The 23,566-nt window shown below is 47.0% G+C and overlaps 1 protein-coding gene across 1 annotated transcript; it reads left to right on the top strand.

Annotated features, from left to right (window-relative positions):
- The first annotated feature begins 1,325 nt into the window (after positions 1-1,325).
- Positions 1,326-22,220, top strand: LOC8023172 (acidic mammalian chitinase). Its single transcript, XM_029982783.4, has 14 exons — positions 1,326-1,467; positions 2,694-2,872; positions 5,320-5,568; positions 6,757-6,942; positions 7,837-7,956; positions 8,727-9,000; positions 9,440-9,746; positions 10,226-10,349; positions 11,821-11,945; positions 13,137-13,260; positions 13,611-13,796; positions 15,432-15,551; positions 18,326-18,518; positions 22,015-22,220. Exons 1-14 carry the CDS (start codon positions 1,341-1,343, stop codon positions 22,218-22,220), a joined length of 2,520 nt encoding a protein of 839 aa, XP_029838643.3. The 5' UTR covers positions 1,326-1,340.
- Positions 22,221-23,566: the final 1,346 nt, after the last annotated feature.

Genomic DNA, 23,566 nt, shown 5'->3' on the forward strand with positions numbered 1-23,566 from the left:
AGCCAGAGATATCCGTTTATAAAGCCATCCGTCAGTCCCCGCCGGCCGGGGGAGTCACTCACAACCCAGACAAGTGGCGACACCCCCAGTCAACCGCGTCAAAAACGAAACGAACGGCACGCACGTCAGAGCCAAGTCGGTTAATCGAGCTCGCTCAGAAAGACATTCGGAAAACTCGGCAGTCGCGGGGGCTGAGAAACAGTTCAAGGTTTCGAGCTGACAAGAGTTGGAGTGCCGAGTCAGAGCAGTCGCTCGGGAAACCTGTGATGGAGCGATCCAATCAGCGCTCGATGGAAGCACGGAGGGTTGACTCTGGAAGCTCTGGCGGTTCCGGGGTAGAGTGGCAGTTTCGCCGGCGCAAAGGCTTCCTTGTAATGCGTGGGCTAGAATACATTGAAAACGCCCCCCCCCCCCCCCCCCCCCCACCCCCCCCCCCCGTCTTGAGCTTTTACAGACCACCAAGGCCCCGCAGCCCAGATTCAATCTTAGTTTAATTTTAAGCAGCGATAATTCAGCCAAGACTACAACAATTTACTCGTCCATATACAAATCTTATCTCGAAATGACTTGCGCTTTTTACTTCCTGTCTGGTCACAGTTGGGTCAGTTCCGATGTTGGGAAAACGCGCATTTCAGTTTGCCTGTAAACAGTGCATCAAATAAAAAAAAAATTGTAGAATTGAATTTGTAATTTTCAGTAGTATGTTTTATACAAACATCTTACGGCTCGTTATACGTATTATCGTTCCTGAAATTAGAAACAAATTACAAATATATGTAAAAAAAAACAACAACAACCTGATATTGAGTAACATACGACACATATAAATGACGAGTGGATACATATAAAATGACCAGTGTGTTTTCTTCTCTTTGGACTTCTCAAATTTCGGGAATTTTCAACAAGTGCGGCAACCTGCTCGCCTTTTTTTAAAATATTGCTTCAGTTCCCGATTCGTGACTGTTTTTACTCGGTAACATAACTTAAAATTCGTTACAATTTTGGCGTTCACCTTGCATACAATGTCCTTCATTCACACGAAATTGTCGGCATTTTAATATCATAATGTAATAATGGATATATGTAAATGACTTAACACTTTGAATAGGGTGGCGACCTGTGCCACCTTGCTAGTGTTCTGAACTTTAAAAGCTAATATCTGGGTCCTGACTACGTGTCTTTTCCCGCCAATTTCCCTGGCAGGCTCGTCTTCTTCGACTGGCAAGAAGATCGTGTGCTACTTCACCAACTGGGCGCAGTACCGGCAAGGGGACGGCAAGTTCGTGCCCGAGGACATCGAGCCCACGCTGTGCACCCACATCATCTTCGCCTTCGGCTGGATGAAGAAGCACAAGCTGTCCTCCTTCGACGCCTCCGACGACACCAAGAACGGGAAGAAGGGACTCTACGAGAGGGTCATCGACCTCAAGAAGAAGAACCCCAGCCTCAAGATACTCCTGGCCGTCGGTATGTTCGCCATCTCTCTCTTCCAGCTGACAACAGACCCTTTACGAATTCCTATCGAGCAACATTCGCAGCGATGTCCTTAATCGGACATCGCTGCGGAAGCGATGTCCTTAATCGGACATCGCTGCGGAAGCGATGTCCTTAATCGGACATCGCTTCCAGCGCGAAGCGTTAGGAGCGCGTTGGGTTAATACTCGATAAGAAGAAAGCAAAACATTAAGAGGGAGCAGAGACAGAGATGTACAAGCTTCAGCATGTCTGTCTCTGTCCCCTCTTTATGCTCTTCTCACTTCGTATTATGTCTTTTTTGTGAAGCACCACATTGTATACGCTTCCAAACGAATTTATCGGAAGGTAGCAGAAAAATGCCACCTAATTCCACGGCAACGTCAAAGCCACAGCTCTGCGCACACTGACAGCTGAAGCAATGCAGAAAGTGCCGTGCACTTTATTATCGCTCTACAGCCATTGAGGCCGATAAGAAGGTCAAAGAATCATTCACGAGGCAAGAAACGTGAACATAAGAAGCGTTTTTTTTAAGCTATTAGTTACTAGGCTCAAAACTATTGCTAATAAATTACGGCTGCAGTGATAAGCACATCGCAGCTGTGATCACAACGTTCGCATGTGACTTCAAGTTACCCCTCTTAGTTTGTTTAGATAAGGAGTAAATTTGAGATCTCCATAGACACTTGATTATAGCAAGATTTTAGTGTGACTTTGAAATTTTATAGTGGACTTCTGCGTTTTGGTTCCTAACTTGTTTTGTAAACATTATATTTTTTTTCACAAAATAACCTAATTTAGATTTTGTGTATGTACGCGGACCTTCCTTCCACGTAATTGCCCTCTTCAATGATCGGTTCCGCTAGTTTCAAGATAAATGTTGGGGGATAACCACAACCTATCTAAGTAAAAACAAAACGCTAACTACTGGCTCCTAAAAGCCCTCAAATTGATCAGAAAATGTTCATTTCTTAGAGAAAAAAAAATAGCGTTTACTTACATTTATCATCAGTTTGAGACTTCGATATCAAAGATATAAGTTTGTACATGATTACGAAGTCAAAGAGGATGCTAAGATTTGCTTTGACCGACAACCGTGGAAGGAAAAGATGACTATCTACATTTTATAGGTCGGTTCACTCAGGCAATCCTTGCAAAACATGAAGAATGTGGGTAATACGTAGAGAGCGTTCTTATGAATTTTTGTCTTTCTCACACAGGGGGATGGTCCTTTGGCACGCAGAGGTTTAAGGAGATGGCCTCCAACAGCTACAACAGGCGGCTCTTCATCTTCAGCTCGCTCAACTTCTTGCGAAAGCGCAACTTCGACGGACTCGACCTCGACTGGGAGTTCCCCAGGGGTGCCGAGGACAAGAGGAACTTCGTCGAACTGCTCCGGGTACGGTTGGAATGTAGCACGGAAACGAAAATGGTTCATACGAGAACGCAAAGAAAGAATCATCTGGAGAATCCCAGGATAGCAGCCGACGTCTCGCTAAGGAACTTGACTTCCGCGTGGTGTGAGTCGGGGTGCAGTTTCAAGACCCTTGCAGCTGCGCCTTGACTATATCGGAGTTGCCATATAGTCGCAATTATTAACGTCGAACTGGAGACTGTTTGCTGAATCGACGTGAGATGCGTGGAGTGCGTTCAGTGCTTTTATGAACGGGGCTTGTTTTGTTCCGAAAGCACAGTAGTTTCAGTTGATGTAATGCGTCTCTTCGATCTTGGCGCACGAATTGCAGTGCTCGGTTACTTTATGCGCCCGGTTTTGATGAAGTCCCACGACCTCGGATGTGTATGGAAGTCTTTTTCCCTCCGTTGCTAGACATGTTTCAAGTGTCTGAAAATTAAGGGGGGGGGGGGGGGGGGGGGCTTGTGATTTCTTTTTTCTGCATTCCCCTCTTCCGATGCGACTAAGGAAGTCGGTTGTTTGTGGAAACAAAGTCGGTTCGTTGCAGACGCAGGAGGTTGATAACCTGCTACGTTGGCTTTTCGTCAGGGAGACTGGTTCTATACGTCGATCGGAACAGACGCGGCGTCGCGATGACCCATTTATGCTCGGCAAACCGCACGACATCTTGAATTTTTTGCTCGTCAGACGCCATTTCTGCTTTCGGTTTTTGCAGTATACCACCACCAGAATAGTGACGCTGGCAAGTAATATAACTAAGAAATTATGTGAGCTTCTATTTATATTCGTATTCATCTTATTATTATGCCTCCTTGTTGTTGTTGTTATACACCGCACAAATAGGTGATAATACATATGAACACTATGTACATACAAGCGAACACTTTGATATGACAAGGTATGACGACCTGCGATATCGGAGTTATAGTATGAATAAGATATAGTTCGCACAACCTTTCGAAGCCAAAGGCGAATCAGTGGCTTTCTACCGTGTACGGCACTTTTTTGTACAAAGAGACTTCCAAGTACTCGTAATTCTGATGATATTGAATTCAATTAAGTTTTATTATATCCCTTAAAAAGTTACTGCGTTATGATTATTATAAAAAAAGCGCACAACTTATCACGTTGAATAGTTGCCACTCACCAGATTGGCTCTGAACGTTACATGAGAACATATACGGACACAAACTAGCTTTTTTTGGTGATATTTACTTGAGGAAACGAGATTTCTACTTCCAAGTCGGCAGTCTTCGAGATAAACGTTTACAACAATAAATAAGGATTGCCATAAACATGTCACATGAACGCGCGGCATGTTACCGTCAGCCGCCTTGGAGGAGCTTTCAATGGCCAAAATCCTAGATCGCTTTTAAAAAATCAAACTCTTACAACGTTACTTCTAACCCTCGGCAGAATGCAGCTTGCATATGTTATCTATACCCTTAAAACAGTAAAACTCGACGACCAGAGAAATTACGAATACCGAATGATGTCACCAAAAAGCAAAGAGAGTGAATTCCTCCAATGAATGTCGCCAGCTAACGAAAAAAGACAAAAAAAAAAAAAAGAAGTCTCGGCATATCTAGCTTGTCCGGGTTGCTTGTGAGTCATGAACGTGATACCAGCTTCTTTTTTAACTCTTACTTGCGAATGGGCGGTCGGAGTTGCAAAAACCAGGTCAAAATCTGAATATCTATCACCTGGACCTCGACAAATTATCCAATGCCACTCGATCGTTTTGAGTGTCGAAATTGAATACAGCAGATAAGCCAAGATGACTGTGTACGATGTTAGCACTGTAAAAAATTAAAATAAAAACACCCGCACGCGACACAGCTTGTTGTATGAAAATTGCCGTTTTCGTAAATTATTGACGAAACTAAATGCGCAGCGCAGATTTTAGATTCTGTAAAGAAAGAAAGTAGGTACACCCGCAGAGCCCATGTGTCTTCAAGGTAAGTGCCAGATCCAATGCGTGTACTGGTCGAATAAAATGCGCAAATTTTTATTCGAGAAACTCACAAATACGTTTGCAGACGCTGCACCCTGCATACATTCGTGATCTTTGGACAGGGCATGACACAGTGAACGCGAACGCGCAACCCGTAGGATTTGCCCATTGTTCTGACAGAGCTGAGCGGATTCCACCAAAAGAGTGTACCCCAGTGTGCTTATCTATGCGTCAGAAATGTTTTCTCTTCACTTTCACTGCAATGTATGAGTAAAACGTGGAAAGACACGAATGCTGTATTTCTGCTAACGTTTTCACAGCATGCAGTCGACAAGGGTAGGCTGGAACCCCCTCGAAAGCAAAACTAGAAATGGCGTTGAGGCGCGTCTCTCCCCGCCGGGACATGTTGCCTGTCTGTCCCACTTTGTTCGTTGCCTTAGCCCTAAAACGAGTGTCTCTCGGATCTCTTGACGAGCAGGAATTGCGGGAGGCGTTCGAGGCCGAAGCCAAGGAGAAGAAGCTGCCCCGGCTCTTGCTGACGGCTGCGGTGTCTGCGGGCGCCGAGATCGTGAAGGGCGGCTACGACGTGCCCGCAGTGGCCGCCTACTTGGACTTCCTGAACGTCATGTCGTACGACTTCCACGGCAAGTGGGAGACCATGACCGGACACAACAGCCCGCTCTACGCTCTGACCAACGAGACCACCTGGAGGAAGCAGCTCTGCATGGTAAGGGCCCCTCCCAGAACTGGTGTTGGGCCCGATATCGGACCATTATCCAGTCGGCAACAGAGATGTCTGTCTAATAGCGAGTTCGTTTCACTCGCGCTGGCACTGTGCGAGCTCTCTCCCAGAATGCATCGCACTGGCGGTGTGCCACACAGAGAACCGGTCCCGAATGAACCTGCAGAGTGAAAACTGATGCTGTCGCCATCTATGTTGTAGCAGGAGTACTGACCTAAAGCGGAAGATTGCGCCCTGCTGTTTGACCTGACAGGCGACAACGCGACACATTGCAGCCTCTGCAATGTTTATATTTGTGATGACTTATATAACTGGCCAGTCGTGAAGATATTAACAAACGACGTATGTTTCCGGCATGAGCTGACAAGAAAACAACTGTAAGAAATAACAAAAGTAAGAAATTTATCAAATCATTAACACGTGCTTACCCTGAAGAAAACACCGTCGATACTGTTCGCGCAGAAGCTTTATCAGTTTTAAGCGTGAAGCACTAAAATATTATGGTTTTAAACTAGTCTTTTGGAATCTCCAGCAAAACATTTGGCGGCACCTTGGATTTCGATCCTTGGTCGCATATAGTTGTTTCAGCTTTTATTTGAAATAAAGACGGTAAACTCAATAGCTAATGTTAAATATGATAATTTTACCCAAGCCTTCGTTAAAACATCATGTTTAGGTCCTTCGATTACTAAGTTTAACACGTCACAGGTTTGCTGTGCGAGCTTTCTTGTCCACTTCTGAGTCCACAATCGGCCGTATTTTGGCAAGAACGTTTCAGCAGCATTTATTTTTTCACGTATTTTGTCTGTTTTGGGCGACTTTTTGTTAAGCACTGGTAATATGGGGCATAAAAATATTCCAAACCGATACAACTGGAAGATGTCAATGTGTTCTGACGGGCGAAGGAATGCTAGGCTGCCCTTCACTTGTACTTCGCAGACCCCCCCTTTCCAGACGGTAGTGGTTACTTGAACAATTTTGACTAGGGCACGAATATTTGAGCACACCCGTTACAAAGGGAACATCCACAGGATCATCATCATCAGGTTCATTATTGTAAAATACCGACGGCAACTACGCTTTACGTCGCACCCATCGCCACTAACCAGGTTGTCAGATTATGCGGTACTCCAACGACTGTGGCTTGAAAGCTACTGAACCGTTGGTGCGCAGGACTTCGGCGTGAAGATGTGGGAGCGGCTGGGGGCCCCCAAGGACAAGATCGTGGTGGGCACGGGCACTTACGGCCGGACTTTCACCCTGGCGAGCCCCAACAAGAACGGCATGAACGCGCCTTCGTCCGGAGGAGGAGAAGCAGGACAGTTCACCAAGGAGGGAGGGTTCCTGGCATACTACGAGGTGCGTAGTACAGGCTATAAACCAGTACGATATGTCGGTTAGCGAGATCATAAGCAGTAATTAAGCATCGATTAATAAACTGTTCAACAAACAACTGACAAGGTTAGTCAAAGCTTGCCGGAAGAACTGGAACTGGAACCTCCTGAAAGCCTCACTATGGCTGCCTACGTTTCGTCATGATGTTTAACTTCTCCAAGAGCGGCAGTCGACGTTTCGCCAAAATCATTCGGGGTGTCCTGAAGAAGTTAGGACTAGCAAAACGCTGGGCGCAGCTCTGAGGCTTCCAGAAGGCCTCTTTCAGCAACCGTGTAGCAGTAAATAAGTCTAATAAAAAATATATTTTTTTAGAGATCCAATGTCGATTTGGAATGGTCATAGGCCTCGTTGTTTGTTTTCTTCGCTCGTTTAGTTACATGAAGGAACTACGTTTTTACTTTGAGGTCAACGATAAGACTTGTGACAAGCTGGTGTAGTAAGAAGAAAGCAAACCCTTAAGTATAAGGACTTGGCTCTTGGAAGGAGACAGAAATTTAATAATGAGTGAGGAAAGTTTGGCACCTTTCTAATGATGGGTCCAGTGGAGCACGAGTATTTGCCTGCGGTCTTTGGAGAGAGGGTTTTAATCGTGTTGAACTTAAGCAAAACAAAATGTATTGTAAAATTACTGAAGCTATAAAAATAAATAAATAAAAATAGCTCAAGGGTTGTTAAAGACGCGGATAATGAAACAGGGTAGACAAGCACAACTTCAAAGATGAAGAATAATGTATTGGGCATTGATTTGCTGTGTTACATTTTCTTTAATCTCAGGTTCGTAATTATGTTGACCCCGCAGTATCCTAAGTGCGGTTGGCTTCTTCTTGACTGCTCAAAGTATGGTTTGATTTCCTCAAGGTGTGCGACATGCTCAAGAAAGGCGCCGACTACGTCTGGGACGAGGAACAGCAAGTGCCCTATGCGTACCTCGGAAATCAATGGGTGGGCTTCGACGACGAGAGAAGTATTAGGATAAAGGTAAGTTGAGTCACTAAATCGCCAAGTAATTTGGGCCGAGTCTCCCCGTATGTAAACATACTGGCGCGAGAATATCTGCAATTAAGCTGTATGTAGGGGACTCTGTCGACTTACAATTCAATCATTGAACGCTGATTTAGGTAAGATTCCTTTCAACGGATGCATTTATCAAACCGCCTAGTTTTTTTTTTTTGTTAACCTGCGCGCCTTAAGACACCGGCAAACAACACCCTTACTCGTCCTAAACATCGTTGAGGGCAGTGGGTGCTAGCACCCACTGCCCTCAATGGGGCCTAGACAGGCCCCATTGTTATGAATGGGTGAAGATAGCTATACCTTCACCCATTCATAACAATGGGGTCTGTCTAGTTTATTCATCCGTTCCAGCACTCACTTCTCTCGTATTTGTCAGCATCTTTCACTTTCAACCGTATAATAGAAAAAGGCCCAAGTACTTTTAAGAAGAAGCCCCAGTTTTAGAAAAGTAGTGTTTTCCGAGTTCAGTATCCAACCATAAGTTAACGCAACACCACTGGCGAGCTGGATTAAAATAAAAAATTTAATCCCCAACGAGAGCACAAACAAAAGTTACATTTATTGTGTATTATCTTGTGTTCACACTTTCTAATTTTAAAATCACTATAATTTAATCAACCACAGTTTTATCTTTTGGCAAAGGTAAATCAGCGCCATCACGTGCTATGTTTTCCGCTTGTATAGGCATGTAAACAAAACGTCGTTTGGCCGGCTACTTTTTTGCCACATGACAGATGAACTGGATCAAGACCAACGGCTACGCGGGAGCCATGGTGTGGACGGTAGACATGGACGACTTCCGCGGTCGATGCACCACCAAAACGTGGCCCTTGATCGGAGCCATGGCCGAGGAATTGTTGGGCAGGCCAAGCAGGGGGCCCAAGAACCTGCTGCCATTCGTCAAGAAAGTACGCACCACGACCACCGAGGCGCCTGTCGTCAAGAGGATAGACTCGCTCAACACAGCGTCGTCCAGTCTGCCTGCCAAGGACGAAGCTGCAGAACCAGGTAACGCTAGGCTACTTTTGGGACTTCATGACTTCACGCACGAGGAGCGGCGAATATGCATTAGGCTAGACGATGTTGTCTTCTTTGGTCACCGATACAAAAAAGAAGAGAGCCGTTTCATATGTTCAAGATATTTCAACGGAGATTGAAGGAAATCAGTTCGGTAGTCGAACCTAGAAGGATAAGCTTGAAGAAAAAAAAAAATCCTTGTGGAAGTTCCAGTGCGGCAGCGGTCATTTTACTCAAAGACGTAGATTCTTAAAGGCCTAAGGCAGCTATGAGTCTCTTTAGGAAAACATAGACTCGGAACCAAGGTGCCCAGAAAGTTTTTCTCCAAGTTAAAATCCTCGTTGAATATGATTGACAACATAAAAACCATCTCGAATTCCCCAGAAGCTGTACGAATGTCTCAGAAGCAAACAATCCTCATCTCATGCAGACACCAACGCCCGCGTCGTCTGCTACTTCACCAACTGGTCGTCGAAGCGCAAGGGCAAGGGCCACTACGAGCCGGAGGACATCGACACGTCGCTGTGCACGCACGTCATCTACGCCTTCGCCAACGTGAAGGAATACAAGATCGCCACCACGGAAGGCGTGGACGAAGGCCAAGGAGCAGAGAAGGGCTACTGGGAGCGCATCGTTGCCCTGAAGACAAAGAACCCGCTGCTCAAGGTCATGCTGGGAGTCGGAGGCTGGATGCTCGGCTCCGCTCCCTTCCGCGAGATCACCGAGAACACCTACAGGTGGGTAGCGACGACGAGAGAAATATTTCATAAATCGGTGTCCGTCATGTCACATATCAGGTGGGCACGGTATTTACGCCGATAGTGGATTTGTTGCCGAGACATGCTGGTAGACAGTGTAGTAAAACTAGCTGTATTCTAAAGGGGTTGGACAAAGTGTTTCTATGCAGATTACTGCAACTATGATCGGAGAGTGGTGAGCGCTGGTCACGTGAAGATTTACTTTAGTTTTTCCGACCAGCGCTTAACAACGAACCTGATTGCAAAAACAAAAATTGTGACGGTGGCAATGGCAGAAGGGTAGACAGAAGCGGATTTAGTTATCAGTTTATGCTTGTGTTTTATTAGCGACTCTGACCAAGATATATTTCTTACAGAAGACAAGTCCCTCACGTTTTTGGTTACCGCCCTCGTTTTCTTGTCGCTTACGACCTAACGTAACCAACCTTGAGACAACTGTCTGTTTTTGGAACGTGCAGGCAGTCTCTGTTCGTTTTCAACTCTATCGACTTCCTGAGGGAAAAGGGCTTCGACGGACTCGACGTGGACTGGGAGTTCCCACGGGGCGCCGACGACAAGAAGAAACTCACCGGGCTTATCAAGGTGACGACGGAATCAAAACAAACAAATCAAATGCGCGTGTAAAAAAAAAAAAAATTTTACTTTCCATGGCTACAAGAGCGAGCTTCTCGCACAAGGAGATTGCTCGGGTGTAGGAATTGTAGTGCAAAATGAGCAACTGTTATGAGCTCGGGTTTCTACCCTTCGCTGCGATACATCTTAAAACTGTAGTGGCGTAACGCCACATTTGCACCGCAATCACACTGGCGGTTGAACCGCATTCGCAAAGCGGTTACGAACGCGGCTGTTCAAAGATCCAATACAAACTCCCGCGCATTTGATGATGAAAACGAGCTGACCAGCTTCGCGGTTGCGATTCGAACGCCAGTGTGAATGCAGCTTCCCACTGCTCATGCATCATACAAAAGGCACTCGCTGCAGACACGCTGACACAGTTATTTGCGGAAACGGCTCAAGTATGCTCAAAGCATGCTTGGTTTATACGTATGCATGCTTCGAACCGGTCTGCAGTCCGTTTTTGTATGACCACTCTGACCATGATATAAGGAAAAAAACATTCCTCAGACAATAGAGAGTTTTAGTGAACCATTCTTGCACATCCGATCCGGTACGATGGGCCCTCCGGTACAAACCACGCATAAGCGAGCCTTCTGCATTAGCGCATGCGCAGTTTGTACCGGAGGGCCCATCGTCCCGGATGGGATGTGCGGAAACTGTTCCCTAAAACTCCCTAACGTCTGCAGACAGTATTTTGTATGACGTGCGACTGCGGCTCAAGTGCTGTACGCCGAGTCGTTGTAGTTAGACGAGCATGTGGGACCTCAGCACCAGTGGGCAGTGCGCATGCCTAGAAATTTGGTCCTTGAAGATGGGAGTACCTGCATATGTGGACAAATTTGGTTTTCATAGAGATCTGCGCATGCTTCGGTCAACAGCCAGCTGAACGGCTTCAGCCCGTGATGTCGCGACTCAAAAAAGCACACCGTGTTCATAGTGTGCTTCTGTAAATTCAGATATCAGAAACTGATGCTGTTCAGCTGGCTGGCTGTTGACCGGAGCTTTAGGCTTACGTAGATATGATAGAGGTGATGTTTGAACCTCCGTGAACTGCCGTTTTTGAATCCGTTCAAACGGATTCAAAACCGCTCTTGACCAATGCTCGGACGTCTCCTGAATATTATTTATATAGGCCTAACGCCCCGGTCAGACCGCTAATACAGCATACACAAGACAGTCTGTATCTCAGGCCTGTTTCTTCCCTATCCGACAGCCCTGTTGAAAACAACAGTATGCAATGCAAGGAATGCAATGAAATAGGCCAGAAATAATAAAATGTAATGAAATTAATCAGAAAGTTTGGGTCAAAATTGAATTTAAAAGGGACAAGATGACTGGGAAGAATATCGCTGTCATTGTTTTGCACCATTTTTCTGCTGATGCCTGGCTTTTACATTGTGAACGAAAACTGAGCCCTCTGCGATTGCTTCCCCAGGACCTTCGCACAGCGTTCGATGGAGAGGCCCTGGCCTCGAAGAAACCTCGACTTCTGCTTTCAATGGCAGCACCGGCCAGCTTTGAAGCCATCTCCGCAGGTTACGATGTCGAGGAGCTCAACAAGTGAGCACGCTTTTTATTTTTATTTTTTTAACGAAAGGGATTGCGAGCGGAAATACCACTTACGGCTGCGTGATGTCAGTTTCAGTAGATACAGGTACTTTAAGCACAGCATGCGCAGAGAGCCTGGCTCGAATGTTGTATATCTTAAACTGCGCAATTCAAAAGCTGATTGAAATTCATGTTGATCTTGAGCTCAGTACATCTAACAGTAAACATACTCAGCGTTCATGGTGACAAGTATGACGTTTTTTAATACTATATAAATAAGTTGGTCTTACTTAGAGAGCATCAGTTGTACCTGCACACCAGTCGTACGACTGCACATCAGTCGTATTTGCACAGGCGCTCGGAGCACGTGGAGCGAAAGCTTGCGCAGCAGAACCCAGGGATCCTGGGTTCAATCCCCACCCCTGCCCGTTTCGATCTGGACGAGCATCGTACCGGCCTGCGGTCGTGTATCACTACTGCGTGGTGCACGTTAAAGACCCCAGGCTAGCGGTTGTACTGCACTGGCTAGATTGCTCATCTACAGCTGAGGCACCAGACGCTGATTAGGGTTAACGTTTTGGCTGTATAAACATACACACAACACAATTACTTGTTACTTTCAGTTTTACGTACCTCATGCCCTACGCCGTTTTTTGTTTTCGTACATAGCAACAAACTGGCCGACATGCTATAACACAGTTCTTGATAGTACGTGAAAGGTTTAAAAATTGATCACTTACAATTCCAGTTACAATAACATTTTACGGTAGAAGGAGTTTAGTCTTTTGCTGCAGAATGCGCCTATAAAGGCCCGTTCACACATCTGTGTCTGCTTATGACTGAGTTCTTGTGATATCTTACGATGAGTGAAAACACCGACACGCCATCTATGATGTGACCCTGGAACAGCATTTCAGTAGAGCGAAGCTTTTTTTAATATTTTTAAGCTCAAATGTACGTGCTATCTATAAGAAGATGACATTTATAACATCGTCAAAAGTTTTTGGAGCCAAAAAAGAAAGAATGATACTCGAAAATGTAGGAACTATGCGAAAACGCCAAGTGCTCCGCGGCTTCACGATAGATGGCACCAGCGTGTTTTTTTCGTCGTAAGATAAGAGGTTTCAAGAGGTTTGAAAGCACTCGGTCGCTAGCGGTCGCAAATGTGTGAACCAGCGTTAAGACTTCATTTTCTGGCCTTAGGTACGTGGACATGATCAACATGATGACGTACGACTTCCACGGAGACTGGGAACGCCAGGTGGGCCACCACAGCCCCCTGTTCCCGCTGTACAGCGCCAGCAACTACCAGAAGAAGCTCACGGTGGTGAGTGCAAAGACGCCGACGTCACTCCTCACTTTACTCGGGGCACTTTTTCAATCAGGTTTTCCACCACTTAATAGACTGTTGCCTTCGCAACAGCCGAAGCATGTTCGAAGCCTGTATGCTTGGAACATGTCTGCAAAGAGTTTTTTTTATGAATGTCACCATCATGCAAGGAAGGCCTCAGAAGACGTCTGTACTGCAGTTTAAGCATTAACAGTCTTAGCGCGGCTTAGGGGTACAGGGAGGGAAGAGAGAGGGAGGCGTCTGACTTGCTGACAAGGAAACTGGAGGCGGTCTCTAAGCCCGTGTTCTGACTGAGGGCGGATTCGGACGTGTGTGTTGTGACGCAGGACTACAGTGCCGCTGAGTGGGTGCGCAAGGGCGCGAGCAAGGAGAAGCTCCTGGTGGGCATCCCGACGTACGGCCGCTCCTTCACCCTCGGCAACAACACCCTGACCGACATCGGGGCACCGGCCACCTCGGGAGGCAAGGCCGGCAACTACACGGGCGAAACGGGCTTCCTCTCCTTCTTCGAGGTGAGCCCTTCTTCGCCCGTTCGCCTGTTGAAGCCATAAGCTCCATTCTACGGTGAGGTGGACGACAGTCCAGTTATCCCGTCGAAAGCATCGGGAGAGCATCGCTTTACTTAACCGATACTTCTGTGAGGAGGAAAAAGGCGGACTTACGCGGTAGATGAGATGGCGTTGTGCGTAAGCGTTACTGGAGGCACTTCGTACACGATGCACGATAATGCTGCCTGACTTGACTGCTTTACTATTACTTTTTTTTTTAGTGAAGTAGAAGGTTCGAACATGGCCTGCATTAATTTGCGCGGCGTGAAAATCAATTTGATAGAAGGTACTGTAACCTGCAGCTACAAAGATACAGATGTTTCGGTATAGAGGCTATATATGTTTCGCTTTATGGATACATTTTATCAGTCTCTATATAGACAAGCCATTTCCTTTGTTTTGGGCGCGATTAGGGGGTGGGGGGTAGGGCTGTTAGGTGGCTGACTACCTTCACTATATCAGTGCCTTAAATGCCTGCCAGTAGTTCAAACGAACTGGAACTTTTCTTTACTATGCTCATATATTAATTTACTTTAGGCTTGGATGGATGGATGATTGAATGGATGAATGGGAATTACTTGCTTGCCTGCAAACAGCCAAGTGGCCTGAGCAGCAGTGCACTGTCCTGTACACAGATACATAAAACCATGGGATAAAATCACAATCAGGCGAAAATGTCTGTTTCACAAAAAAAGGCATCGTGAGTCTGTTGCAGACGAGTCATTGGGCAAGTGGCTCGAATATCAGGATAAAACGTGTCTCTGCATTTTGATGTCCTCCCTGACGGTACCCGGAACCTCAGCGACATCAGCAGCTGGGCACGGTCAAGAGAACCATGCACAATTTGACGCAGCAAATGCATGTCTTTTGCAATTCGTCTATCGTGCAGAAACACTAGACTGAGGTCAGTGAGCACGAAATGGTAATTGTAGAAACGGCGGCGGCCGATATATCGATCGTATAAAACTGTTATAAACTTCCGCTGAACGTTTTCAATAAGATTACTAGGTAACATCGTTACAGAGTTCCAAACCACAGACGCGAACTCGAGGCAAGACCTAACCAATGCACAATACAGGCATAAAAGGCACTCAGAGCGACGAAATGTTTTTGTCAAACGCGAAATTACACCCAGTTAGCGAAGTCCTTGACCAACAATGCGAAAGACGTGGAAGCGAATATCCAATCTCGAGTCCACAAAGACATCAAGATCATCTCGTACATAGACAACCCGCAGCACTTGCTCTTCAAATATAGTGTAGTCGAATACTATGCTCCCCTTCTTCCTGGTAAGGGACATTACTACAGTCTCTTTTTGATTCAGTTAAAGCCTATTTTTTAAGTGCCAATGTTTAACGGTGCGGATGTCATTTTGTATCTGAATACAGTCATTCACAATGTAAACGACACGGAAAAGCTGAACGTCATCGGCGAACATTAGCACTTTCGAGTTTCTGATGGATTGAGTACATTGTGGGTCTGCTGTACTAATGGTGCTTGAAATCGTCGAATCCCTTATACTGACCAAGTAATTTCCCTACTCTTCCTACAAGGCGAGTGACTGACACAGTATTCCCGGTGGCCCCTTTTCTCCTCCAGATCTGCGACCTCTTGCGGTCTGGTGCCACTCTTGTTTGGGACAATGAGCAGATGGTGCCGTACGCCTACAAGGACGACCAGTGGGTGGGCTTCGACGACCAGAGGAGTCTCAAGCTGAAGGTCGGTCTGCGATGGCTGTTCTCTGAACGAACTGCTGCTTTGAGGGCTGTCCAAATTGAAGCTCTTCTATTCTGGAAAAAGTGGAGCCATTCATTGTTGTGGAAATGCTCGAGACACGTGCCGCGTGCCACTCTGGGAAGAACATGGCGTCTGAAATCTAGCTGAGTGCTGCGCTGTGCCGCCATGATCTTCCCAAGGGCTCCACACTGCACGTGTCTCGTGCATCGACGCACCTTGCGCTACTTTTGAATCACGAAGGGTCTTTAGTCGAAACAAGACGCAGCAGATGGCGTGTTTCCCCACAATAGTTGTCTCCATTCACGACATAAAGGCCTGTCTAAGCAGGACACTTCAGATGGCGTGAATAGGGTGCCTAGATGTCTGTCTGTCTCAGGGTGAAGACATCCATTGTTGTCCGGAATGTGCCAGCGCGTGACGCTCTCGCGCACTCGGTGCGTGACTTGGGCGGTAAGATGGCGTCTATGCATCAAGCAAAGCTACGCGCTCGAGCTGAGTGACACCGGATTGCGCGCACTTCAAAATGCATAAAAAAACGATTGGGCGGAAAAATGGCTGAGATGTCACCACTCAAGCAAAAGCGCGCGTGTGTATGAAGGCACTCTAGGCGTGAAGCGACTCAACTCCGCCATGTGGCGCACTCCGGTCCCTTTTCGTCCGTTTTTTTTTTTTTTTTTCCGGCGGAAAATTTTGTTTTTGCCTCTGTCCCTCATGGAGGCATGGAACGTTGTGCTTATTACGGGAGCCGGACAGCCAATCACACACTATGTGGCCTATCGCCAAGACCTCCACTACTGTTTAATTCTGAGCCTCCCCAAAGGAAAAAAATGAAAAAAAAAATACAAGGGCGACGAGGCAAAGCCTCTTCGCACGAGCCGATCCTGAATTGCCGGACCTCTTCGAGCTGCCTCCCGCGGCGACGGCGGCCGCGCGTCGCGGTAGAACAAATGAATAGGCACACCACTGGCAGGTAACGTGTGACGTAGAGTCTGACGAACACAGGCGTCACAGAAAAGCAGAGGAGGAAAGCCGTGATGTTTGCGTGGTTGATGTCCAAACAGATGACGGACGGGCGGACACCAACTTCCACTTCATATACCAGAGTTGTGTCGATTGGCGAGTTTTGAAGTGTCCAGTTTGGACAGGGCTAAGCCGAACTCCGGTCAGCTTTCGTGCGTTTTCTTGCCAGGAAGAAAGCTTCCCTCTGCTTGCGTCCTGAGACAGCCACTTACACGCTCTGCTGGTTGTCGTCAAGGCTTCCTCTATTGTCGGTCCCCAATCTCCCAATAAATGGGAAAAGGTGACAGCGAGGAGGTGAAGAGGAAAGCCGCGATGATCGCGTGGTTGATGTCCAAACTGAAAACGGACGCGCGCACATCAGCTTTCATGGAATATGTCGGGAATTTAGAACATATGTCTTCTGCTGTGCCCTGTTAGGACAGCCTTTTAGACTAAGCATTGGGGCACTGCAGGGACACTACATAGAGTAATGGTGCTTAATGTCATTAGGTCCTTCATCCCCCACCTAGCTCTATCGCTTTATGTCAATCTTCACACTCGGGCCAAGGTACATTGTTGGAGGAATGACGTATCATTCATGCAAATGGGTCACCCAAATATTCGAAGCTGGTAGGAAGAAATTGAAAGAGAACGTCTTGGAAGCTACAGATGTTAACGTGTTTTTTTTTTTTTTTTTTGAGGGACTTGGCGAAACTTCGTGCGCCAGTATGGGACCCTCAAGAGGTTCCTTTTTAGGTGTACGCACGCTATATTTTCAAGTATTTAAAGTATTTGTAAGGGACGAATATAGAGAATTGGTTAGATTGCTGAATGTAATCCCATGATATGGAAGTTACTGATAGAGAGATAGTTACGTGACGTACGGATTTCTCGTATTATGGCTCCTCGTGCAAATAGCTGACACCCCGGGTATATCGACCTAGCATGGCCTTTCATATTACGAGCAGTTTGTAAAATTGACTTTTCCTACGGACGTTGTTTACAAACGAGCAGCGTTTGTCCACTCCAGTACGGGCACTGCGCTTGAGCAGAAACCACATTCTCACGAAGGGGAAGTATCTACGCATGCGCCATACTGACAGCCCCACCACCGTAACGGCGTCAGGTTATCCGGAGCGCAAGTTCATCTGCTTCTTTTGCAGGGGTTGTGGTGACGTCAGAACGCCGAGCTCTGATTGGTTCTCATTGAAGGTAGACGTCAAGACAGCTTGCTTTGAGGTCTACCCATTGCCTTCAACCAAAGCCATTCAGAGCTCGGCGTCTTTCGGACGTCACCACAACTCCTGCGCCAGAAGCAGACGACTTGCTCTTTGCATAGTCGCGTGTTTCTGTGTTCAAAATACAAATCAAAACTGATCAAGGGTGACGATGGCGGGCTTGCGCTCGTGCACGCGGGGGGCATGGGGCTCGCTCCTTTTTTTTTTAACTTTTATATTCTGAGCGGACCTGGCGTTACGAATAAACCCCGTGAGTCTTTTTGAAGCTGCTGCTCTTCTTGTTCTTCACTTCAACAGGTGTTTATATATGGTTCACGCGGCTGGAAAGTTGGCATCTCCTTCAAACTTATCCACGATGCATTCAAGCATACTTGGAAGCGTAGTCCTTGGCGATTGATCGCCGTCTTGATAACCTCCTTCCCCTTTATTCCGGCAGCGATCTTTTGTTTTCCAGAGTGTCTGCTACACACTGTAGATTCTGCACCGTGTCCTGACGCGTTTCGACGACGCCTCGCGCAGGTCCAGTGGCTCAAGCAGGCCGGTTACGGCGGCGTGATGGTGTGGTCGGTGGACCTGGACGACTTCAGGGGCACGTGCACGGGCCAGAACTACCCGCTGCTCACGGCCATCAAGGAGGAGCTTAAGGGGTACAAGGTGGCCAACCTCGAGGTCGCCTCCTCAAACGTCTTCAACTCCTACGGCCAGCTCGTCGGTGAGCCTCGGGCTCGCCTCTCTGTGCTCAGATCCTGTAGCCGATAGGAAGTCAGCGCCGCCATTTATTGCTCCGTTCTGGCCGTTTTACGACTGCTTACGACCGAGTGTCTTACAACGTTTTGTGATCTTTGACGATTGGAGAACACACTAGCGCCATCTATGGGGTGGAACTACTTAGCATTCCCACATATATCCTAGTTTTTTTGCACATCATTTTTTTTCACTATTGACTTAAAGAAAACTTCCGACAATGTTATAAATGAAAATTTCTAAGGAACGTAAATACCGCAAAATCTTCGCTCTGGTCAAATGCAATTCTAGGGTCACCTCATAGATGGTGCCAGCGTGTCAGTTTTTTTCTGTTGTCGTAAGAGATCACAACAACTTGGTTGAAAGCAAACGCAAGCCTGTAAACATGCTTTTAATCTCAATCTTAGATGCTCGTATAAGACGAAATATCTTTTTGTTGCCTAACATCTTTAATGTCATCATCAATGACTATTGCTTTGCACATGAAAATCTGTCGCCACGGTTTAGCACACGCACCTCATGCATTGTCGAGTGAACTGAATCTGTGTAACTAATTTTCCTTAACGCTGCTACTTTTGTAAAAGCTGCTTTTTTTCCCTTGCGCACTTTGCGTGTTTGGGCTTTCTCTCGTTTAATAGTCCGCCATACAGCGGGAAGTACTATCGGCAACAGTATGAAAAAGAGCGGTTCATCATAATTAAAGACAAAACCCATAGACTGCGGAAAGACGAAGGACAACACAACACACAGTCTAAAAAAGGTGAACACAGCACATAAAGTCTTCACCAGCTCGTTTGTGCGCTAACATTTCGAACGGTTCATCTTCCTTCTTTTTAGTTTCACGGCTCCCCCAACCTTCGTCAAACCCACGGTGTAAGATACACTCTTTAGGTGAGGACACGGTAGGCGAGGAATCAGATAGTGTTCGTTAGACGGGCATCCGAAAGGCTGCATCATACCGCGGCCACCGTGCCCGCGGCTGACAGTGTCGCCGGCGGCCAAACGGCGAAACTGTGTGAGAGCGAAAACAATTATCTCGTTGCCATGACAATCCGGTACACCGTGGTCTTTCTGCACGAGCGACAACCTCGCTGGAGCTCTGCACGTGTGGAGCATGAGGCGGCACGAGCCGTCTTTGCCGTGCCCACGGGTCGACGAGTCACCTGGCGGCGCCGCTTAAAACCGTAGTGAGAGAGAGAAAGAGAGAGAGTGAAAAGCGAACTCTATCTGCACTGCGCGAGGAGCGCGCTGTCCTCACCTGAGGAGTATTATCTTACACCGTGGTCAAACGTCAACCTGTCAAACAGTATGTAGTTTGGCATCTAATCTTTCCGTTCTAGTCCTCGCCGGGACCGTAACGTTTTGCAAATTTTGTAAGTACGTCAAAGAGCGTGGAAGTATGTTCCCATTCATATTGTTGCCTACAGTGCCTTGTTCGAACGCCGCTGCTTTGCTGTCATTTCTTAATATCTCCATATTTTTGTCTCTTGGAAAACGCCACTGGCAGGCGACTTTTTATGAGTTCGACATCCTGAAATGACATAATTCCTATCGCACATGGAGATGAGGAATATAATGGCGATAGTGACGATACACTATAAAAAATTACCGTGATACATTTACCGTTACTGCAAGGCTGAAAATGTGCCTGGAACCTGGTACACCTCGATGAAAACTTTTATATCAAACATTCTCTTACGCTGCCTAACCCCAACAAAAAGTGGTGGTATAAGCAAGGCCGTACAACTATGGCGTTCCCGATGGGTGTGTTTACCGTATCCTCAGTGTGGTCCCTTGATTTCCGCCTGTCGTGCTGTTGCCCGCCGCTATCCGGCGGTGTTACAGCAGCGAAGGCGATGGGGGAGACGCCAGTTTTGTTGCAGCAACGCTACAAAGGCGTCCCTTCTGCCGGAACTTGTACGAACAACCGACGGTATCGCGACAGCCGACAACATGAGGCACCTATGACATCACTTCATGCCACTTTTGAAACCTTTTTAGATACATGGGCGGCCTTAGACGCTAAATGAAGACACCTTTGAGGCACCGTAGTATAATATAGTAGTTATACGGCCATTCTTAACCTCAGTTAAGTTGCACTTTTTAACCTTTTACTATCATGGACGAAGTAGCCAAACACAAGGTTTAATTCGAGTCACTCCTAACTACATCGCCTCGGAAGAGTTAAACTAATTGTTTATTAAAAGTTATTTCTCTCTCTCTCCTAACTAGAGTTAGGCTTCACCACAGTTACCACACGATACTTTCGGGCCGCTATCTCTAAAGAAGGGAAGAGTGAGAGTGCACAGCTTTGATGGGCGTTCAAGACACGCGAGCGCAAGTTCGCCCATATCTTTGACTACATAGCCACAGAACGTTCCCCGAGAGTATAGACGCTTTAAAAGGGGCAATGCAACCATATTCAATTGGAATGTTTTTCACTTTACGCGAGTTCACTGCGACTAGTGGGACTCAAGGATACTCGCACGCAACGCCGCTGGCCAAGAAACTTCTTTGTTGCGGTGTGATCTCAAGGACAAAAGCGAGCGTTTTCTTTCAATCTCCCATTCGCAAAACTTGATGACGTAGCTGGGCGGTTGCCCAGCGACGTCATTGATGATATTTGAATGCGGCTCATGAATTGGGCCCGAGCATTGCGTGGATACTCGATTTGGGCGTTGGATAATCGATAGCTAGAGAAGCATTTGGGTAGTGGGTCGTGTCCAATCACTACATTGACGACAATAGCCGAACCATGACAATGTTTGGAACTTAGTGCGCGTCATTATGATCAACATTGGCTGCATATAATCGGCTCCGGACGACGTGGCCGCTTGTTCTGGCTGTGACTGGAGGGGTGAATGCTGCTCGTTTTTCTTTTTTTTTTTCCTTTTTTTTTCTGCGACTTTGTTTGCGTGTGGTGAAAAACGAACGGGTGTTTCACAGGTCATTAACGTCAGAGATACGTTCTAAGCGGTATTTACGCAAAGTACAAAAAATCTTTGCATCGCCCCTTTAAGCATCGGTCCATGTGCGCCGTCATACCCGACCTTCAGTTTTTGTTTTTTCTTATTCCGTTCACTTCACTTCATCATTGCCATAGCAGGCCAGGTGATTGACATTTTAGATACTACTGTGTCATTCTCCCCAGCATTGACTTTTACGGAGCCTCGTCAACGCCCGTTTCAGTGGCTTGGTATCTCGGCGCGACAACAGAAGGCCAGCAATGTCGGCTGTAATCTGGCGCGTGTTTAAAGCGTCTATAGTGCGTTAACTGCAGTTATGCGTGTCCTTGCAACGAGGGTGTAAGGCGACAGTTTGTTAAAACGTTCACTTTGTGGTACGTTTTCTGCCTGGTTCCGGCATATCGGTAACGGCAAAGGTATCACGGCAATTGAATGATTGCATGTTTCACAATTTGTGACTCTGTGATGAACGAAATTTGTTATTTTCTGTTTGTTCAGACCCGGACGAAGTGGTGTGCGAGGAAGAGGACGGCCACATCAGCTACCACCTGGACAAGAAGGACTGCACCATGTACTACATGTGCGAGGGCAAGCGGCGACACCACATGCCGTGCCCCGTCAACCTCGTGTTCAACCTCAACGAGAGTGTGTGCGACTGGCCCGAGAACGTCGAGGACTGCAAGCACGTCTCCAAGAAGACCTAGACAGGGCGGGGGAACGGATGCATCCAATCGCCAGCTTAGGAACTCGCAGCAGAAATGACCGAAGCACCGACAGCAGGGACATCGCCAGCAAGAACGTCCGGGTACGCGACCGTCTTAGTGCGGTGCCTTCAACGCGTCTCTGACTGGCGTGTTTAGCGTCCTATTCTGCCCATGCATCGAATCTGGTCCCGAATTGGCAAGCAATGACGTCACTGAAGCCAGAGGTTATGTTGTCGGACGTCGCGATCCTGATGGTTGGGGGGAGTAGTTTTGGAAAAAATGCGCGAGAGAACGCGAGTGGCGCTGTCGTCGCTGCGTCCCAACTCCTGGCTGCCCAAGCTTCCGTAGACTGTCAGACTGGGGGGCGACCTGCAGTGGAACAGGCGTCTGCTACATCCACAACCGCTGCTGCGACGCCGCCAGGATCGCTCCCGGCGAAAGCGGGACGCTTCTTGACGTCATCAAGCGTAAATAGAGGGACCACTTTTTTTTTTTTTTTGGACGTGGTCAGCACGCCAGTCAGAAACGCGTTTCAGGCACCGTAGGCACGACGGCAGCGTCCCCGTCTGGTGTCACCTGTAAGGAGTGGCATCAACTTTCTTGTAGCCCGTCGAAGACCAGGAGGACATTTCGATTGGCTACCTTCTATACCACGAGGGTTTTTCGTGTTTTTGTGTTCGTTGTTGTTGATGTTGTTGTTGTTGCTCTTTTTTGGGGGGGAGGAGGGCGCAAGCCACGATTTTGGCTTGCGCGTTTAGAAGTGAATGGACAGCTCAAGAAAAAAAAACAACCTATATGAGTGGATGTCAACGTTTTCGGGGACACCGCTGTCCGTTTATTTGTCGAATTGCATGACTCGTTTATTGTTTGTGTTGTTTTCTTCTCGAGTGCTTTGTGATCCAAACATCGGCAAAGAGCAACGAACTTTGCTGATAATTGATCGAACGAAAGCGAAAATAGCATATGCTAGCTTTCCTTTTTTTTTTTCTTCTTCTGAGTACCTCTGACCGGTTTAGCTGCTTTTCTTTAGGAAAGCCATCGACCGGTACCTACCGGTACCGGTACCGGTATCGACATCTCGCTCTTCTTCTGATGCAACAACTATTTTGTCGCGGACATTTTTCTATCGAAATGCACGCTATAGAACGCGACATATTTTTTTTATGCCCGCCAAGGTTTGCCATAAACACTACGTTCACACACAAAATTAATCCTTGCTTCCGATTTTCTTTGTGTCGGTATAACAAACCCCAAGAAGACAGCTGAGCTCGAATTATTCGTGCTTATGCTTCGAATGGCAAGCCTTTTTGGTATAGGCTGACCATATTTGGCTAGGAACACCATTC

Source organism: Ixodes scapularis, unplaced genomic scaffold (genome assembly GCF_016920785.2).
Source record: "Ixodes scapularis isolate PalLabHiFi unplaced genomic scaffold, ASM1692078v2 PGA_scaffold6__148_contigs__length_123643588, whole genome shotgun sequence".
Classification (NCBI taxonomy): Eukaryota; Metazoa; Arthropoda; class Arachnida; order Ixodida; family Ixodidae; genus Ixodes; species Ixodes scapularis.

Coding starts and splice junctions, on each gene's coding strand:
- LOC8023172 (XM_029982783.4), top strand. CDS start 1,341: ATGAAGAAGCACAAGCTGTCCTCCTTCGACGCCTCCGACGACACCAAG. Junction 10,350..11,820: donor AACTCACCGGGCTTATCAAG/GTGACGACGGAA, acceptor TTGCTTCCCCAG/GACCTTCGCACAGCGTTCGA. Junction 11,946..13,136: donor GATGTCGAGGAGCTCAACAA/GTGAGCACGCTT, acceptor TTCTGGCCTTAG/GTACGTGGACATGATCAACA.